The 18004-nt window shown below is 40.2% G+C and overlaps 1 protein-coding gene across 9 annotated transcripts in view; it reads left to right on the forward strand.

Annotated features, from left to right (window-relative positions):
- The window catches only part of STARD13 (StAR related lipid transfer domain containing 13), a 328586-nt gene that overhangs the window by 141871 nt on the left and 168711 nt on the right, over positions 1-18004 (forward strand). For all 9 annotated transcript variants that reach the window (XR_012622089.1, XM_074815857.1, XM_074815859.1 and 6 more), the window contains one exon: positions 14151-14184. Coding sequence is in view for 8 of the 9 variants with exons in the window: in XM_074815857.1 (XP_074671958.1) it covers positions 14151-14184 (34 nt within the window). In the remaining variant the exon portion in view is untranslated. The remainder of the gene's footprint in view (positions 1-14150; positions 14185-18004) is intronic.

Here is an 18004-nt window from a genome sequence, read left to right on the forward strand (position 1 = left end):
TGTGCCTGAACAGCTACTGATAATTATTTAAAGGTCCTGTCCTACTGCGTCTGCAGTATGGAACTGTCGTCAGCTACATGTTGCTATGAAATGGAGCGCAGGAAGCAGGATGACTGTAATGTGACATCTCTCTTTTCTTGTCATGTCATTATCCCATGAAGTACAAAATGATTGCTCCAAATTTTGTGTCTTGTAGGAAATCTGCCTAGGACATACCACAGCTGAGAATCTAGTCCACTAAAATCTGCTCTGATAATCCACTGCTAATGCTTCTGTTCTCTGTCACTCTTGATAGCAGAGCTGTCCTCCAGGCCTTTTCTTGGAAAGACATTTAAGTCCTGTAACAGAGCAAATCGGGTGTGTTACATCTTTATTCTTTTTTTAATTTGTTTCTTTTTTATATTTTTATTCTGTTCATTATTTATTCTTTGAAGAGCTACCTAAGTCTTGGTAGAACTTCTTCCATTATCTTGGTTTAAGTGTCAAAGGGAAGCATGATTTGATACCAGTTGTTTTCAACCATCTACCATAAAAGCATACTAACGCTCAGGCAATTTAAGCACTCGCACACGTGATTGTTTCACACAATTGCTTCCAGAATTGTGGCTATCTTGGTTACATCCAAACTGTTCCCCAGCAAGTCTGATTATTTAGATGGAGTTTCTGGTGGAAAGTTCTGCAGCTTTTGCCCCATCTGTGTGTCCAGGTGCAGCTGACAGCTGTTGTTCTCTGTACAGCATGGAGGTCCCCAAGGAGTGGGGAGATGTTTATCTTACAGCCATGAAAGTTTGTGAGAGCTACCATCATACACACACGCCCAATAATAGAACAAAACAATTACTAATCAAATGTATGTCTCCATGCTGAAACAGAATTCAGGCTGTAAAGGTAGAGAGGGATCTCAGCATCCAGTTTTCCAGCAGCTGGTATCACCAAGCTTGCTGACAGATGTGCATTTTGACAATAGTCCATAAGCCCAGCCAGAGGACATAGGAAGCTGAGATTCCTTTCTTGCATTAATTAGTAGGTTTTGCCCATGGGGAGGCCCTTTTCAAATGTTCCACATTCTGATTCTTTCTGGAACATTAGAATACACCAATTAGGAAAATACTGTTAAAAGCAGAATAGCAATAGCTGCTTCCTGAGTTCAGATGTTGTGTTGTGAGTTAGTATTATTTTTAATCGCTATGATTGAGTGTAACTATACAGAGGATAGATGTGGATCAGTAGGTGCATCCTTCACTGTTGTGTTTTTCCATTTTCAGAGTTGACAGCAATAATTTTCACTTTAAAAGTTTATTCTTGTTGGACCTGACTTTCAGTTCGTATAAATCAGACCTACCTTGATTTAAGACCAGCTAAAACAATGGTGGTTTTTGTCAAATCAGTGTTTCTCAAAAGATGAATAGTGCCTTAAATCTAACTGTAAAAACAAATTTCAAGCAGTGGCCATTAACTTGAATTATGAAACAGAAAACAGAGAAGGATGATATTTGTCTCACAGTGATTAAGGACAACAAGATATGCAAGGTGATAGAGAAATCTTCATTATTTCTGTCAGCATTTAGTTGTAGCCCATGATATGCATGGGAGCGCTATAAAAATTACGCAGCAAATATTGTGATGAATGTTAGGCAATGCTATGAAATATTTCTTCTTATTTTAATTGTCTGAAACTTGCCTAATACCACTTTTTTGGGAATTATATAATCATAAATTCAGTTCAGAGATCGTATTGAGCTACCAAGGACAGTAACACTGTGAGAAGATTATTGAGCTTTCCACTAAAGGATCCTTGAATGTTTTTAGGAAGGTCATAGTGCTTAGTTACAAAAAAAGAAAATAAATTAAATGTTTGTCTGCATTGCAGAGAAGCATAAAATCAGTTCATCATATACGAGCATAAGGTATGGAGATAGTTCTGTGAATATATTTGTTTTGGCTGTCCATGACAACTGAGAAATAATATATGCTAATTTTAAAACCCCTCTGTGGGAGTATAGTTATTTTATTCTATTTCAAGAAATATGTCTTTTTGGTTTTTTACTTTAAAATAGCTTCAGTCACTAGTACCTATATTTAAATGAGTTTGAAGCTGCTTTAGGCTATGCAGGAATGCGTGTGTGTGTGTGTGTGTGTGTGTGTGTGCAAGAATGAGTGAGTGACAGAGAGGAGGAGAGAATTCGAGCCAGTCCCTAACAAGTCTCTGCTCTCTTCTGTTACAAGAGAATGATGCATGCAGGCAACTAAGTATTTCATTATGACTTTTGTCCATAATTTTAAACATGGTATGATGCAGAAAAGTCAAGATGTTAATGTTTCTGTACAGACATTTTATGATATGTGTGCGACAAGAAATTATAAATTATAAAATATGGTTATGGTTGTGGATACCCTAACAACTTTTACATCTGGCTTTCAGTTAGGCTTTGGACTTGTATACTAGTAGTGGTACAGATGCAGAAGGTAGAGACCAAACTGATTAAGGGTTTGGTCTGGACAGCAGTAATCCAAGTGTCACTGTAGGATTGGAGATGCTCATGACTAGCTGAAGAACATCAATTCCTTCATTCAGTCAGCGCTGCACTGACTTGCTGGAGGTCACAGATTAAGCCAGCAGCACCTTCAGTAGATGGGCACACAAATTTCTGCCCTCTCAGAACCTCAACAATTTTTGAAGGGAAAAAATTAAAAGAGTGGGTGAATCAGAGGCACATATATATGTGTGTATATTTGGGGATATGGTTCATGCATTATGTGTGTGTGGTAGCAGAGGCTTCCAGCTCCAGTCTCTCCAGACTGATTTAAGTCCTATGCGGCCCAACACCACAATTAGTGTATAAAAATGATTGGGTTTAAGCACATGCTTAACACCAGGCATGCCTAGTCTAAATCATTTCAAACCATACATGTGTGTTGGTCCTTTGCTGCATTACAACCCTCATGTTCCTAGATCACATGTGCATAAGGGATTCTCAGCTCCTAATACAACATAAATTCACCCAACTTTTCTCACCATGGGCATACTGGTCTGCATAATCTCAGCAGGTAAGGCAAAAGGTAAGGCAAATGACTGGGCATGCAGAGCTTTGAAGTTGCTTAGGTGCTTACGTGGTAGTTATCTGAATTTCACCTGGGCATTTGCTGACAGCAGAAGAGACAGTGAACCTCACTGTAAAGGGAAATGTATACGTTTCTATGAAAAATATTAACTTCACAACCATCACACAAATGCATTGTCCTTTATTTATAGGGGTTGAAGAGTCCATTTTGAAACTAAACAACATAAGTTGATGCACGTCACACTTGAGTTAAGTGTCCATCTTCTTATGGACTACACTAGAATTTGCAATAGAGTGGTCATTTCTGAAATGTCTTGTGTGAGTTTGCTGTGGATGTGGTGAGATAGTGATGTAGATGACATCATCTTATCCAGTGCTGGTGATGCTGAAAGACATTATGTTCTTTCTTAGACAGGGAGAACTATGAAACCTCCCAAAGGGAAAGCATGTCATCTGCATGGAAAAAGAAGTCATGGGGGAGATTTTTCTTTGCATCTGTCATAAAACCAAACTGATAGAGACAAAACCACACAGGCAATCAAAGAAAATTGATCAGAAATTGAAAAGGATTTACTGCAGGTTTCCAAAACCAAAATGTCCTACAAAGATTAAAATCTATAAAGTAATTAAAGATACATTTCTGTGGACACTCAATAGTGAAAATAAACTACTACTAATAGCATTCTGAAGTTCATTCCCAGCTAAGTACTACTCTGGGCCAAGCTAAAATAACACCACAGCCCTAGCCAGAGCTCACAAGGCTTGGTTTTCATGTTCTGCCATGGATTACTGCTAACTGCTGTTTGCTTTAGAAGTCACTCATTTCCCATAGCAGGATAACAGAGTGCCCAGCTTTCATGCCTCTCTTTGTTGTTGTGTGACCTCTTGTATCTTTCCCACTTCGTTTTATCTTTAAAATAGATATAGCACTTCTTCCTACTCAAGAGGGTAAAAATGATAGTAATGTGTGACTCACTGTATTGTTCCAGGGTTATAAAAAACAGGGACTGCTCTTGCTTCTCGATTTTGCCCATCTCCATTTGGCAGTCGTTGCTCTTTTTGTCTTTCTTCCTCCCACCTCTGCCCCATCACATTTCCACTCAACCCCCACACATATATTGTGACAACCACATTATCTCCAGGTTTTATTCATCTCTTTGTTTATACAGAAGCATAGCTGGTTATCTTAACACAGGACTGAGCATTAATTGATATTTACACAGTTTTGAGCATGTTGATGTTATTTCTACTGCAGTTGAGAGTTCAGAATGACTAAGAGCTCCTGGGACTTGCCAAAGGTAAAAGCATCACAAAGAGGACATTTTTTGTTTTTATTGGAACGAAATTTGCTGAAATGTGGCAAAGCTGTGCCCTGTAAGGAAGTGATCGCAGAGGGTGGGTATTGGGAATGGGGCAGGATGAACTGAGCATTCAGTTCACCATGTAGACCAAACTTGGATACATGCTCCTCAAACTGTTTCCTTGGCTAAACGCTTGAGATTGCCCGCACCTACTTTGCTCCTGACCATGCAAGAACACAATACCAAACTGACAGGTTAGATTTTAAAATATCAACTATTACAAAAGACTGTCTGAAAGCACAAAAATGGGAAGGGCTATGGAGAGTTTGTGCAAATGAGAGAGGAGGGTATGTTACCAGGTTTTAGTGGGTGGGACCAGACCAGTTTGGCTGCCCTGGTCACCTTGAAGGGATGAGGGACATCTGTTTCTGCAGTGGGACATCTGTATTCTGCCTCTCAGGTATATGCAGCTGGCCACAAAGGGCAAAACAGTGGCAACAGATAAGCTGTTGTCACAGCTTGCTTTGGTTAGAACATGGACTTCCACAGACATAATTTAGAGTCCCTGAAAATTTAAATTACCATGGATATGTTACAGCAAAGTAACATTCTGGAGTTTTAAGTATCTACATTTCTGGGGAAAAAAAAATTTTAACCCATCAGAGCTATTTTCTAAATTAATTTCAGTGGCCTCCAAAATCACAAGTATAATAAAATCTTTGAAGGTGAAGAAGGTGACCTTATGATACACTGGGGTCCTTTTTTCATGGTTTGAAATAGGGGTATTCATAGAAATAGTTTTTCTGTTCTGTGAAATGTTTTGTCAGTTTGTAAAATTTCCCTGTCTTGTTCAAGATCACAGGCCAAGACCAGGTAAAAAGGGTTTTGTGAATTTCGTATCTAATGTAATATAATTAATTAAAGTAGACACATTTTAAACACAAAAAGGCATTTTTTCTTTGAAAGCTATCAAAATGAAACATTTCAACAATGTCAATAATTTCCTTTTTTAATTTGATAATTTGCTTTCTTTGTTGAAAAGTTGTGTCAATTAAATTTTTGAGTGGAAAAATTCCTCAATAATTGCAGTCTCCAACTTACCACTTCTACTGATTCTGGTATCATTGGTCTTGTCCTTCTGTGGGATTTGTGGATCAGTTGCAAACCACAGTAACATTTCATTTCCCTAATGTGAATGCTGGTATCTGAGTATACCTGCATATGTGGTATGGCATAGTTAGCAACAAAGAGGCTCTTCTCAACATACAGGCTTTTCACTATTCATTAAATAATAGGAAAAGTTTCACGTTCAAATTTCAACTAGTTGTACTGGAGCGAAATTCAGGAGACCAGATTAATTAGCTCTTCAGGGCTGCTGCTTCAAATTGCCTGTAACGTTTGCAATGTCAGTCATCTGTCCTATGAGGGCAGAGCCAGAGCTATGAAGGGTGAAGGTTAAAATCCACCTGCAAAGCCCACCATGTAATAGCAAACAGTGTCATGTTCTCCCACAGAGGACACCACAGGAGAAGCAAAAGTAATGTAGAATGGTGATAGCAAAAACCCCGATATTACAGAATATTAACAAAGCATTCGCATCAGAGCAACATGTCAGATGTAGGAAATAGTAGCTGTAATGGAAGTCTCATGACAAAAGCAACAAATTAAACAGCAGAAACTTTGGGGGAATAAAATTAATGTTCTGCTGCTTTCATTTCCCGTTTGTCAAGATGAGTGCCAGTGCTGGTGCAAGATGAATAGGCATGGCCAGCTTGACCCACAGGGATGAATGGCATTTTCCAATCTCATAGCAAAATGAGCAACTGGACTGATTTAATATTGTAACAAACACCGTAGAAGCACACCCTAACACTCACTGCATGTGACTGCTGCTCCTCGTGTTCTGGAACCAAATTCTTCTCAATAAAAATTTGGGTATAACCACCAGTGCCATAATTGCTTGACATTTTGAGATCATATTAGCAGCTGCTAGAATTAAAAATCTTGCATGTTTGTTAATATAATAATTTTTTTTTTAGTTACATATGATAAGTTACAGTTACTAAAATGCATGTTCCTTTACCGTTAGTCTTTTGGCCTTTTTTTTTCTAATTTCACTCTGAACATTGTTGAAATGGTTTTCATTGTTACAGACTTTATTATTGCCCTGCTCCACTTATTGTAAAACTTTTTCTTTAAGTCATTCAAAAGTTTTCACCATAAAATAATTTTGAAACAGTTTTCTATTTGATCAAAGCTTTCAAAACTACAGCCACATGAAATGTCACATTACTTTCTGGACTTTTATCGATAGTACATGGGCAAAATATATACAGATTTCTAGCAAACAGAAGAAAACAACTGAATAAATCTTTCTTTCTATGGTAATGCTTTTCAAACCAGCACTGATCTTGGTGTAAGATTTGAAAAAAAAAAAAATTAGAATAAAGTAAAATGCATTTAATAATTAATACATAAACTAGTCTTATTTTGCCAACTAAAACACTAAAGAAAATAATTTTCAAATGTTCATTAAATGTTCCTTAAAGCTGTGCACAATGATTTAATATGCTTTTATATCTGCAGGCAATATTTACAGTATTTCATCTTTTTAGAATACAACTCAGCATATTAAGTCTGGGGCTTTCAAAAGAACATTTCTGAGTCCTCTGAATTCTTCTGGATGCTTGAATCCCTTCAGCTCATTTTAGAAATATCATCATAAAATATTAGAGTTCCATTTTCTTTGCACAGGATTAAAAGGTTCTGTATGCTAGATCCTCAGAGAAAACAGGAAAAATACTGCCAGTTTAATGATTCTGCCAGTTTAAAGCAAAGAAATAAATTAGAATCCCTAAATTAGACTTTCTCCATGTCAGCTACAGAGAAACTGAGTTTATTTTATTTACATTTCTTTCTTGACAACTCCTTGAAACTGTTCGTAGCTCTCAAGAAAATGAGACGAAGTGTCAGAGGTTTAAAATGTCTGTAGAAACACTGCGTCTGCAGTGCTTCTACAGAACTGAACTTGTTTGTGACTGGTTCGGTTCATTTTCAGTAACACACTGGAGTGCAGGTTAGATAGCAGCAAACGTCTCAGTGAGCTATGCTAGTAAAGAAGCCTTAGAAATCCTTTCAGCTTGCATCAGGATTTATAAATTTCATTTATAAAACTGGACACATCTCTGTTTTTCTGGGGTACATGTACCCATTCATTTCAAGTAAGCTGATACATATTTAGACTACATATCTTTTTTGCAGTAAGTGGAAAAATATTTATTATTTTTTACATATTTGTAGAGCTTAAAAAATATGGAACATTATTATATTTGAGAATACCTGAAGTAGCCATCTGTCACTATGACAGCTGTGCTATAAGCTAACATAGGGAAAATAGTTTTAATGTTAAATTGCTTAGGATAGGTGTGTACAAGACAGTGCTGAGGGACACTGCAGAGCAGACTGAGCACGTCTGTCCTCTGTAGCACTTCGCCCTGGCTCTTTGTGGTCTCTGTGCTTTTTGTGGTCTCCTGTGACTCAGTCAAAATATTGCATATGTGAAGTGAAAGCTGTGCTGCAAGCCATGAGGTGAGGGTTTTAGGGAATGGACATGTGCTGCATGCCACAGAGGAGGTGTTTAAGGGTACAAAGGATGCAGAGATGGTGCTGGAGGACTCTGCATGGTGGCAAGAAGCAGTTCTAGAGCAGAGTCTACCTCCATTCTGACATTTGGGAGTGGTCCCCAATCTCTTGAACTATACTAAGTTTTAATTTGTAGGTAGTTAAATGGAGCAGTTGAAAATAGAGCTAAGGATGACCCAGCAGTTATGTGGTATGGCTGATCAAGGGCTCATAAATGCACCCTGGGATTTTGGTCCAGCAAGGGTGCTCTATCCAGTCCAGTAACAAATATCCTTGCTGAAGCTAACGTTCATGTGAGGAACAAGATTGCCTTGATCAGTGCTGTGGGTATTCTTAATGGCTTATGCTGTTTTAAAATACCATGATGAAAACAGCATAAGAACATTAAGTTCTTAATAATGTTTTCTTATTCCAAATATTAAAAAGTCTAGAAAGGGGGACCTGGACCATTTCCCCACTTCATAGAATAAAGTAGAATCACAGAATGGTTTGGGTTGGAAGGGACCTTAAGGATCATCTAGTTCCAACCCCTCTGCCATGCGCAGGGACACCTTCCACTAGACCAGGTTGCTCAAAGCCCCGTCCAACCTGGCCTTGAACACTTCCAGGGAGGGGGCAGCCACAACTTCTCTGGGCAACCTATTCCAGTGCCTCACCACCGCCACAGTGAAGATTTCCTTCCTAATATCTAATCTAAATTGACAGTCTTTCTGTTTAAAACCATTACCCCTCATCCTATCACTACAGTCCCTGATAAAGAGTCCCTCTCCATCTTTCCTGTAGGCCTCCTTTAAGTACTGAAAGGTTGCCATAAGGCCTCCCCGGAGTCTTCTCTTCTCCAGGTTGAACAACCCCAACTCTCTCAGCCTGTCCTCATAAGGGAGGTGCTCCAGCACCCTGATCATCTTCGTGCCCTCCTCTGGACTCACTTCAGCAGGTCCATGTCTGCCTTATGCTGGGGGGCACAGTATGCCAGGTGGGGTCTCATGAGAGCAGAGTAGAGGGGGAGAATTACCTTCCTGAACTTGCTGGCCACGCTTCTTGTGAATGAGCAAGTGGACTTGCTCGACTGCAAAATGGGGAGCTGTTTACTCTTTCTTCTTTCTTTGACCCCATCAGTCATGAATAGCTTGCAGTGTAATAGCTCAGATTCACTGGAAGAAATTGAGAATTTCCCCTTACCCCTACATTCTAACCTGGCAAGGAAGCCAGCGTGTTGTGATGCAGCAGGTGTGAGGCTGAATCCCAACCAACCAAGAAGGTCTGTCTTCCATGCCCCAAGAGACTTCTCCAATAACACTCAGGCTGTATATTAAACATGGTCTCCAAGAACACGTCCACAGTGGCTGTATTTTAAAGGAAAATTATTAGCCCTGTTGTCAGCCTTTGAAGATACAATGTAAGCACCTAAATCCAACAGTTTTCAAGCCTGTACCAAATACTGGTGCCAAGTCTCTGAGAGAAATTGGATTTCTGACACAGCCATCTCCGCAGAGTTTTCTATGGGATGACTTCAATATTGCCATTATTCTCAGCTGACTAATGCTTTCTAGGGAACTTGCAAGTGTAATCCAGACTGAAGATCTCATTGCTGGGGCCAGGCAACTTCAAGTTAATGGTGACATTGCTGAGTGTTATAATATTACTTACCATTTTGGGCTGTAGAATTTTATTTTGAAGTAGTAGCCAGGATTTTTTTTCCTTCTGTCAACATCTTTCTGAAAGGATCTAGTAAACCTGCTAATCAGATGACTGAGTTTTGCATGTGGATTGCTGTTTTCCTCCTTTAGAACTGTCTATATGTCGCTTTAATTAAAGCCTGGCAGATTATTAAATCTCTAGAATGAAGAACCAGCAGGATTTTTCAGTCTTTATACTTTGTAGGACCTTTTCCAGCTCAGAGCGCTTTCCTTCTGTATCAGTTAACCAGTAAGAAGTCTTGCAGATTCATCCATTTTTCCTCTGAAGGAAGTGTTGTATTTCAGAGTGGTGCTGCTGGTTGCTCACCGCAGAACGTAAGCTTGCAGAATCCAAAGCCTTTTTTATTAATAACAGATGTCAAATAGTTGTGTCAAAATGCCAGGGTTTATTTGATAGCAGTGATATTTTTGATACCATATCTGTGTTGAATAAATTCTGTGGCTTTTTATTAAACATCCAGAAGAGTTATTTGCATGCTGAACAGATACACTAATTACCTTTTTTTTTTTTTTTGAGGGTGTGATTTCCTGAGAGTGAATGATTACAGTTTGACAAGTATTCTGAAATATCAGTGGCAGATTTGGGCATATTTGAAATTAGAGCATAAAATAGCTAATAATAATAGGAGTTGACAGGGAAGAAGGAAGCAAAAGACTTGGATACAAAGTGGTCTTTTTTTTTTCTTTTTTTTTCTTTTAAATGGTATATGATATTATGAGATTGGCTGCCATTTCAGAATCCCTGTGCTGTTGCAAATTAAAATAGTTTTGAAGTTGTTCAAGTCAACCATTTTGTATTCATCTTCTGTGTCAGAAAAAAGCTTTTATGTGACAATAAGCTTACTGGGACATTATTAAATCATTTAATCCAGTTGTTTGATGAGTTCCATGCCCTGATCACTTATAACCATAAAAGATTATGTGTACATCAGAGAAACTATTTTTTGAGGAGTGTGTTTATTTTGCTTGTTGAGTTTATAATGCTGGTGTTTTGCTTCTACCTTCACTTTCACTTAATCCAAGGAGTTCATTTGAGTAATTTGTTTCCACACAGAATGCCTTTCAGGAAAATCTTTCACGTTCTTTATAAATGCACTATATTCACTTCCCCGCCCCTCCACAGATCCACAGCCTTTTTTCCCTCCTTTGCTCTGTGCCCCAAATACCCTTTTTCACATGCATGGCTCTGTAGGTGAAAGGTGGCTTTAATGGGCTTGCTCACACGCTTAAAGGCTTACCTGATTTTAGATATCTGTTGAACAGAGACGTTATATTCATCTTGCTTTACACGGTTCAGATTCAGGTAATGATTTCTAACAAATTCTCTGGGCATCTTGTTCATCTGTACAGGACCCATAAATTTAATACTATGGACTAGGAGGCTGTGTTTATAGGGCAATATAAATGCGGGCCAGGGACCAGTCCCTTGCCCAAGGCCAAGTGGCCCTGGGTATCCCCTTGTTCCCAGTGCTGAGGGGACTAAGGGCATGCTTACCAATAGCTGCCTTGCTCCCAGCAGAGCTCTTCAGAGCAGTTCATAACAAAGCCAGAGCTGCTGAGTCAGGTGGACAAACCCGGGTAGGTGCTCATCAATGGCCATCTTTCATTTAGCAAGGTAGATGAGCCCTCTGAGCTTCACTTAATTGCAAGTCATCCCTTGAACTAGATGCACCACTGCTGAGGGTAGACCCACGAGACTGGCTCATCCTACTCTGATCATAAAGCAAAGCGTGGTGCTGCACAGGCAGGCTTCTTGGGGACCTTTGCTCACCTAGGTGAATGTGGGATGGCCCCGCTGAGACACAGGACTGCTGAGGGGGGAGAAATGGACCCTAATAAATTTCTGGTTTCTGCATGCAGTTTACATGCTTCAGCAAATAAAACATGGTTATATCAGCAGAGTGTGTTTGTCTTTGGCTTCTGTTTGACACTTCCACTTGCAAAATTGCTACAGCTGGAGTTGTAAGCAAATGATTTCTTTATTATTCATAGCAGCAGGTGCTGCAACAGCCTTTTGGCTAGAGTTGTACTCTCTTGGTCCATGGTTTCTATATATTTGATTAGATGGTGCCATGCTGCTCAGATGGGATGCTAGCCCTCCAATAAATGTATTTTGTTGTACAATCAGTTATATAGTGCATTATCATTATTATTTCCATAAATCAATTTTAGTTGGCAGCTTTCTGTTGCCACTTGGGATTGTTCCAGCAACAATTTGCATCCTTTTAGTATGGCATCCTAAAAAGATTTTGGAAGTTAACATAGCCTGGTTTGATTTTATAATAGCTGCTGCCATTCTGGCTGCACTAGAACAGAAAAACCAGCTATCCAAGCAGGACTGACATATTTATTTTGATTCACATATCATTTGTGTATTCCTCAAGTGCCTATCCCAAGGTTCAGTATGACAATTTAGGCACCCACCTCCGGTGTGCTTATTCCAGTGTCATGATGCAAAAAATCAGGTGCCTGCCCCTAGCAGAGTGATTGAGAACAATGCATCTCGCTGCACAGTGGAGAGACAGAATGATGGTCCTCACGCAGAAAGGCAGCCCAAAAACCCAGGACGCTGATGTTGGACCTGCCTGTCCCTTACCAGTCAACACAACATGTGTCTGAATTTCCCACTTCTCTCTGGAAGTGAGATGCTTCTTGCTAGAGCCCTCTCCTGAGGGCTCAGCACTGACTCCTTAAATGATGCTGCTAGACAGATTTTGGCTTGTAGTGCTGTAGTTCTGCTCCTTACTCTCTGCAGAATGGGCCAATTTATAAAGAGAAATAAGCTGAATTTCCTCTCCAGCCAGATGGGAATCAGAGAGGAAATTCTCCCTTTTTCAGCTGTAGAAGACCTAGGGGGAGGCGAATCCTGCAGCTTCTCTAAGAGCAAGAGTGGAAGAAGTCTAGCACGAGGGTCTGTGCAGGTACCACAGAGCCTGGCAGGGGTGGGACCTCACTGAGGGAGGGGGCTCAGCTCCAGACTCTATGGGCATTTCACCATCACTGAGCTAAAAATCAAAAGGGAGCCTGGATGAAATCTGTACAAATCAATTCAGTCTAGGCAAGCTCATAGCAGTGTGCAGGAGCCAGAGATGGCCTCATCTTGGAGATAAAGCCAAGCTACAAATTGCCATTAACAAAACCTAATTTGGACCCAGCCACTTGTTATTTTCCCATCTAGAAGTGACCACCTCACTTGGTTCCTGCTGGCTAAAGACAGGCTAACTTCAGCTGCTGCTCAGGCAGACCTTCAAATGGAACAAGATGCTTTTTTACAATGAAATTGCCTTGCAGAAGGGAAAACAACTGTAGTCTAGCTGTGATTTTCCTATTATTAAGAGATATGCTTAACCAATTCAGTTCCATTCTTAGAGGAGGAATTTTGCAGTATATCAGTAAAATTCTTAACTAAACAAAAGGTAAATAAGCCCCATGTTTTTATAGACAGATTCCTATCAAGGCTGCAGAGGCAATATTGACTGAAGAGATAATAGAGCACTTAGTGCATCTCATGGAAAGGTGCAGATGGTTGTCCATATGGGGACAAGCAAATAACAGGGAGTGTGTCACTGCAAGGTACCGGAGTGGCTACCTTTTCAGATGGCTGCAGACTGGGCAGTTCACACATGTGAGTTCACTGCTATCTGGAAGAATCTGTTCAGTCTTCTGTTTAATTAAAAAAAAAAAAAAAAAAAGTAATTAGGTGCAGTTTCACCCATTATGCTAGTTTCATTTACAGGCTGCATTGCTGGGAGAGTTGATGGATCTATCATATGAAAGGAGAACGGGTGATAGCATTTAATCACTGGCAACAGCCTTCTCACTTGGGCACTGAAAGCTATTAATAAGTAATGGACCAAGAGGTGCATCCAACTATGGTGTTAATGGTACCACTTTCAGTTAGCATGGCAGACCTGAAGCAGGGAGAATAAAAATATGAAGAAAATAACATGGCAAGTCAGTTTGGTCATGTGCCTCAGACAGAGGGACCCTCTCCTGGTCACAGATGAACAAGAACCGTCACTGCACCACTCTGAGCTGCTATAGACACAGTGTCCTCTGTTTCCCACCTGTCAGTACAGCTGCCCACATATCTCGCTAGCAGACTGTATGCTCCCCGAGCCCCGCCAGCTTGGTGAGACACTTCCAGGCATGTGCCAGTGTGCTGGACCTCATGTATCCTTGCAGCACGTGCCCTGCTTGTGCCAGAGACTGCTCCTAAGCTCACTCCCTGCAAGGCAGGTGAACCCAGTTTGGGAATGGGCACCACGGTGTCCTTACCAAGCAAAACTGGATATTCCCCATTTTTATTGATGAGCTCTGGATTTTATGCCTTGTGTAAGGTGGTGATGATTAGTAATGACATATATTGTCATCCTGAAATGAGGAACTTATTCGAAGGAAAAAAATGTATAATTATTAAAGAAAATTTAATTTATTTCTTACAGGGCCTGTTTCAGAAGCTGTGTAAGGAAAAAGCAGGTAAGACAGCATTACTTCTTGAAAGTTTCTTGGTGGCTTGTGTAGACATGCATGCGTTGATGGAGGACCCATGGGACGCTCTGCTATTATATTAGTTATTTAGTTTAGTTTCTACGATCACCTCCATGCTGTTGTTCATGACGTAGTGGTGTAGGATTTACATGGTCGTTAGGAAAGCTGATAATTCACCAACTTTCAACTTACACCTTGCAAGGTGAGTTCTGAAATAAGAGGGATAAAACCAAGTATTAGTTATTGGTGTCAGAGTGGGACTGAAGGGCTTGCCATGACGCTGACAGGCTTAGGTTGAGTCAAGGTGAAGTGTACCTGAGTGCGTTTTCTGGCTCAGTGCTTGCACAGCAGCCGAGTCTGGTGAAGAGGCTCATTACAGAGGCACGTTTTCCAAAAACTGTAACGCTCCCCTAGGCCTTGTCCCCAGTGGCAAAGACATGGTGACAGAACCACTCCTTATCATGAGCTTGCTAGCTGGTTAATGCAGTTGTCAATATTAACAGCACTGGTGAGTTTAACCATTATGGGGAAATTATTTAGTTACAGATAACATTCTGTGAGGCACCAAGATCAGAGCAGTAAGTGGAGTTAAAGACGTGGATACCCTGAACCCCATGTATGTTAGCATGCCAGGAGCTAAGGAAAGGTTTGGATAGACTGGTATACACACAGAGATCCTGATTCAGCAAGATACTTAACACGCAATTAAAGCCGCATTTGACAAAACCAATTCATTGCAACAGAGAATAAGCAATTGCTTGGATGATTTGCTTAATTGAGGGTAAATGTCCTTTTTAAATTGTAATGAAGCACAATTAAGAGATACAGAGAAAAGAAACTGCTTCACAGAATGTGGGTTACTGGAATTTAATAACAGCCCCACAGTTTTGCAGGAAGAAATGTCCCCAAAGTCTAAGTGAATCCTCATTCCCACAAAAGCCTTTGCCAGCTAGAAATATCTCAGTCATAAAACAACTGACCTCTGGAGTCTCCCATTTCCGACTGCTTTTTCTGTTTCGTTAGTCAATATGTATGCAGTGTGTGTCAATTAAAATGAAAGCAATTGTACATCGTTGTTGTAATTATCCGTCTGTCCCTAGATGACTTAGCATCTTTTTTTTTTTTTGGCCTGAAGGACTAGTTTAAGCCAGTTTGCTAACTCAGCGATTTCTTCTTGCTCAGAGTAGCATCTGTCTCTTCTCTAAATTGCATCCTCAGTTCTTTCCAAGGGCCACCTTAACTCTGTTAGAAACAGATGAACGAAGCCTTTTGCAGTCAATGTCACTGATTCAATGGCTTTGCTGGCAAATGTGCTGACTTAGCAAAATGCCAGCAACCCTGGCCTAGAAAACTGAGGTCTCTGTCGGCAATTTTGCCCTCATGTATTTAACATCAGGTCAACAAAACATGAAAGCTGTTGAGCATAGTATAAGTATTTTCATTCAAGTTCTGTGCACATTAACTTTTTCTGCTTTGTGAGTTGTATGTGTATTTATTCCATGATGGTATTTGCCAGTGAAATATATGCCTGTGCTTTTCCAAAGCTATACAAATCCCATCAATTTTAAGATTGATTTAGCAGTTGTTTTTATTGTTTTCTTTGTTTGGATCAAAACCTCTCTGTGACACTGAAGGCTGGCGTTATAAAGAAAAGGAAAACACATGAATGGCACATAAATTTTAAATAAAACTGTTTATTTTAGCAGTAGTCCCATTTTTTACTATGATTAATTTTTGAATTGTTTTACTTTTATGATACCATTAATTTTGTCACCAAAAAGAGATGAAGTTTAGCACCCATCTTTACAGTAGAACATGACAGTTGAAAATTTGATAACTGCAGACATGAGAGAAGAATGACAGGTCATTTTCTGACACAGTTTGGTCACTGAGGTGGAACTTTAATCATGGAAATCTGGCATATGATAGAGTTGGTAATAAATTTATCATTAAAATGCTTCTGGCAGAAAATACCCATTTCTTCAAACTGTACCATTTTACAGGAAAAGGTTAGCATCCATTAATTTCTATTTCAAATCATTTCTGTAAAATAGATGCACACTTTTTGACATGTGATGATCTAACAGTTTTCAGAGTAAGAAGTTTTGGTTTCTATTCAGCTTTGAAGGTTTTGGCTTTGAAATTTGTTATGTTAGAGCATTTAAAAAAAAAAAAAAAAAGAGAAAACGTGATTTAAATTTTTAAAAAAGGCCAAATTATGTCTTGTATGGAGGGACAGAGTTCCTTCCAGATTTGCAGTTCCTAAACATTTCTGATATTTTCCCTGCTTTCTGGATAAGAATTTTTTTTCTGTTTTGGAATTTCTCATGTGAGAAGAACACCTGTCCTGCCCGTATCGGCCATGTACAGACCACAGCACTCTTCTGCTCAAGTTCCTTTTCTGCACGACTTTCCTCTTACACTATCACTTCTTACTCTATCTCATTCCCCTTTGTCATTTCTTCTTCTGACCTCTTTCTTGGAAAAAGCTCTCTCCAAGTAGAGCTGTCAAGGCCCAAAAGAGTCATTTCCCGGAGCGCCGCTGGGTAATAGTGGGGCAGCACCTTGTCCTCCCCACCATACAGCATCAACGGTTTTGGATGGAAATGGCCCCTCTAACCCTATCCCAGCAGGAGCCGAGGACACACAGGGCAGCTCAGAGCTGCTGCAGCCAGGGCAGGGGGCTCCTGCAGCCTTTTCCCCTGGCCTGGGCTGTCCTTGACTTCTTGTCATCCTCCATGTAAACCATATTTGTGTGTGAGAAGGAAAAAAACCTTGCCCTTTGGACTGTTGTTCTTTCTCTTGCTTGCATTTTATTTTACAAATTTTTTTTTTAAACTAATAAATGCAATATTCTGAGGCTTCCATTCCCTGGATTTGCAGTGGGTGCCTCAAAATACGTTAAGCCGGATACCTGAAATGTGTCCTAAGAAAAGCTGCAGCTGCACAGATCACTCAGCAACCCCGGCACCTCTTCTGAAGTACCAGTATTGCTGGTAGTGTTGCTGCATGCTAGCCAGGCCTAGTACCATCATTTCCAGACATAATAATGCAGGTGCTTTTAACAGTGCATGCACTAGCAAGAATGGTGTTCTGACCTTAAAAAAATTGTACACTAGGAAAAAATACTAAATAATGGTAAGGTGTAACTCTCATGAATTTATTCTGCTTTCTGTTTTCTTTAATAGTGGCAGGGTGCAGTGTGAGCCAGTGGCTCCCTGGGAACCAGGGACAGACAGGGGAATAGAGTCAGACAGAGCTCCAGGATGGCCAGGCATGGCCCTGGGGACAAGGATGGGCCAAGGATGGGATGGGATGTCAATCTGCAGGTTGGGTCTCATGGCCTGGCAGGGCTGTGGCAGAGCTGGAGAACAGCCCTGCCGCAGCATCGTGGGGCTGGGATGGACAGCCCTGGGTTGGGCTGAAATGGGGTTCCACAAAGACTTGGAAATTTATATACTTATATATTTATATAATTGCACACTGCTAAGTAAACACAGTGTTATTAGGAGTTAGACGTAGGTTGCAAACATGGCATCATGCACACCCTTGAAGATGTAGTTAGCAAAGTGCAAGGGACAGTTGCAAAAGAGAATAAGCACTTTGGAGTGGAAAAGCTGATTTTCATTAAACAGGCTTACCCTTGGTCTGTAGGTTAGCAGGTTATTGGCTTTCTGTAGAAGCAGTAGACAGGAAGATGATTCACACTTGTGCTCCTTGTACATGATTGCATGAATAAGCAAGTTTTATGAATATGTAAAAAATATCCTAATCTGTGGCTTTACCAAGATCTGTGAAAACACCAGCT

This window comes from Strix aluco, chromosome 2 (assembly GCF_031877795.1).
Source record: "Strix aluco isolate bStrAlu1 chromosome 2, bStrAlu1.hap1, whole genome shotgun sequence".
Lineage (NCBI taxonomy): Eukaryota > Metazoa > Chordata > Aves > Strigiformes > Strigidae > Strix > Strix aluco.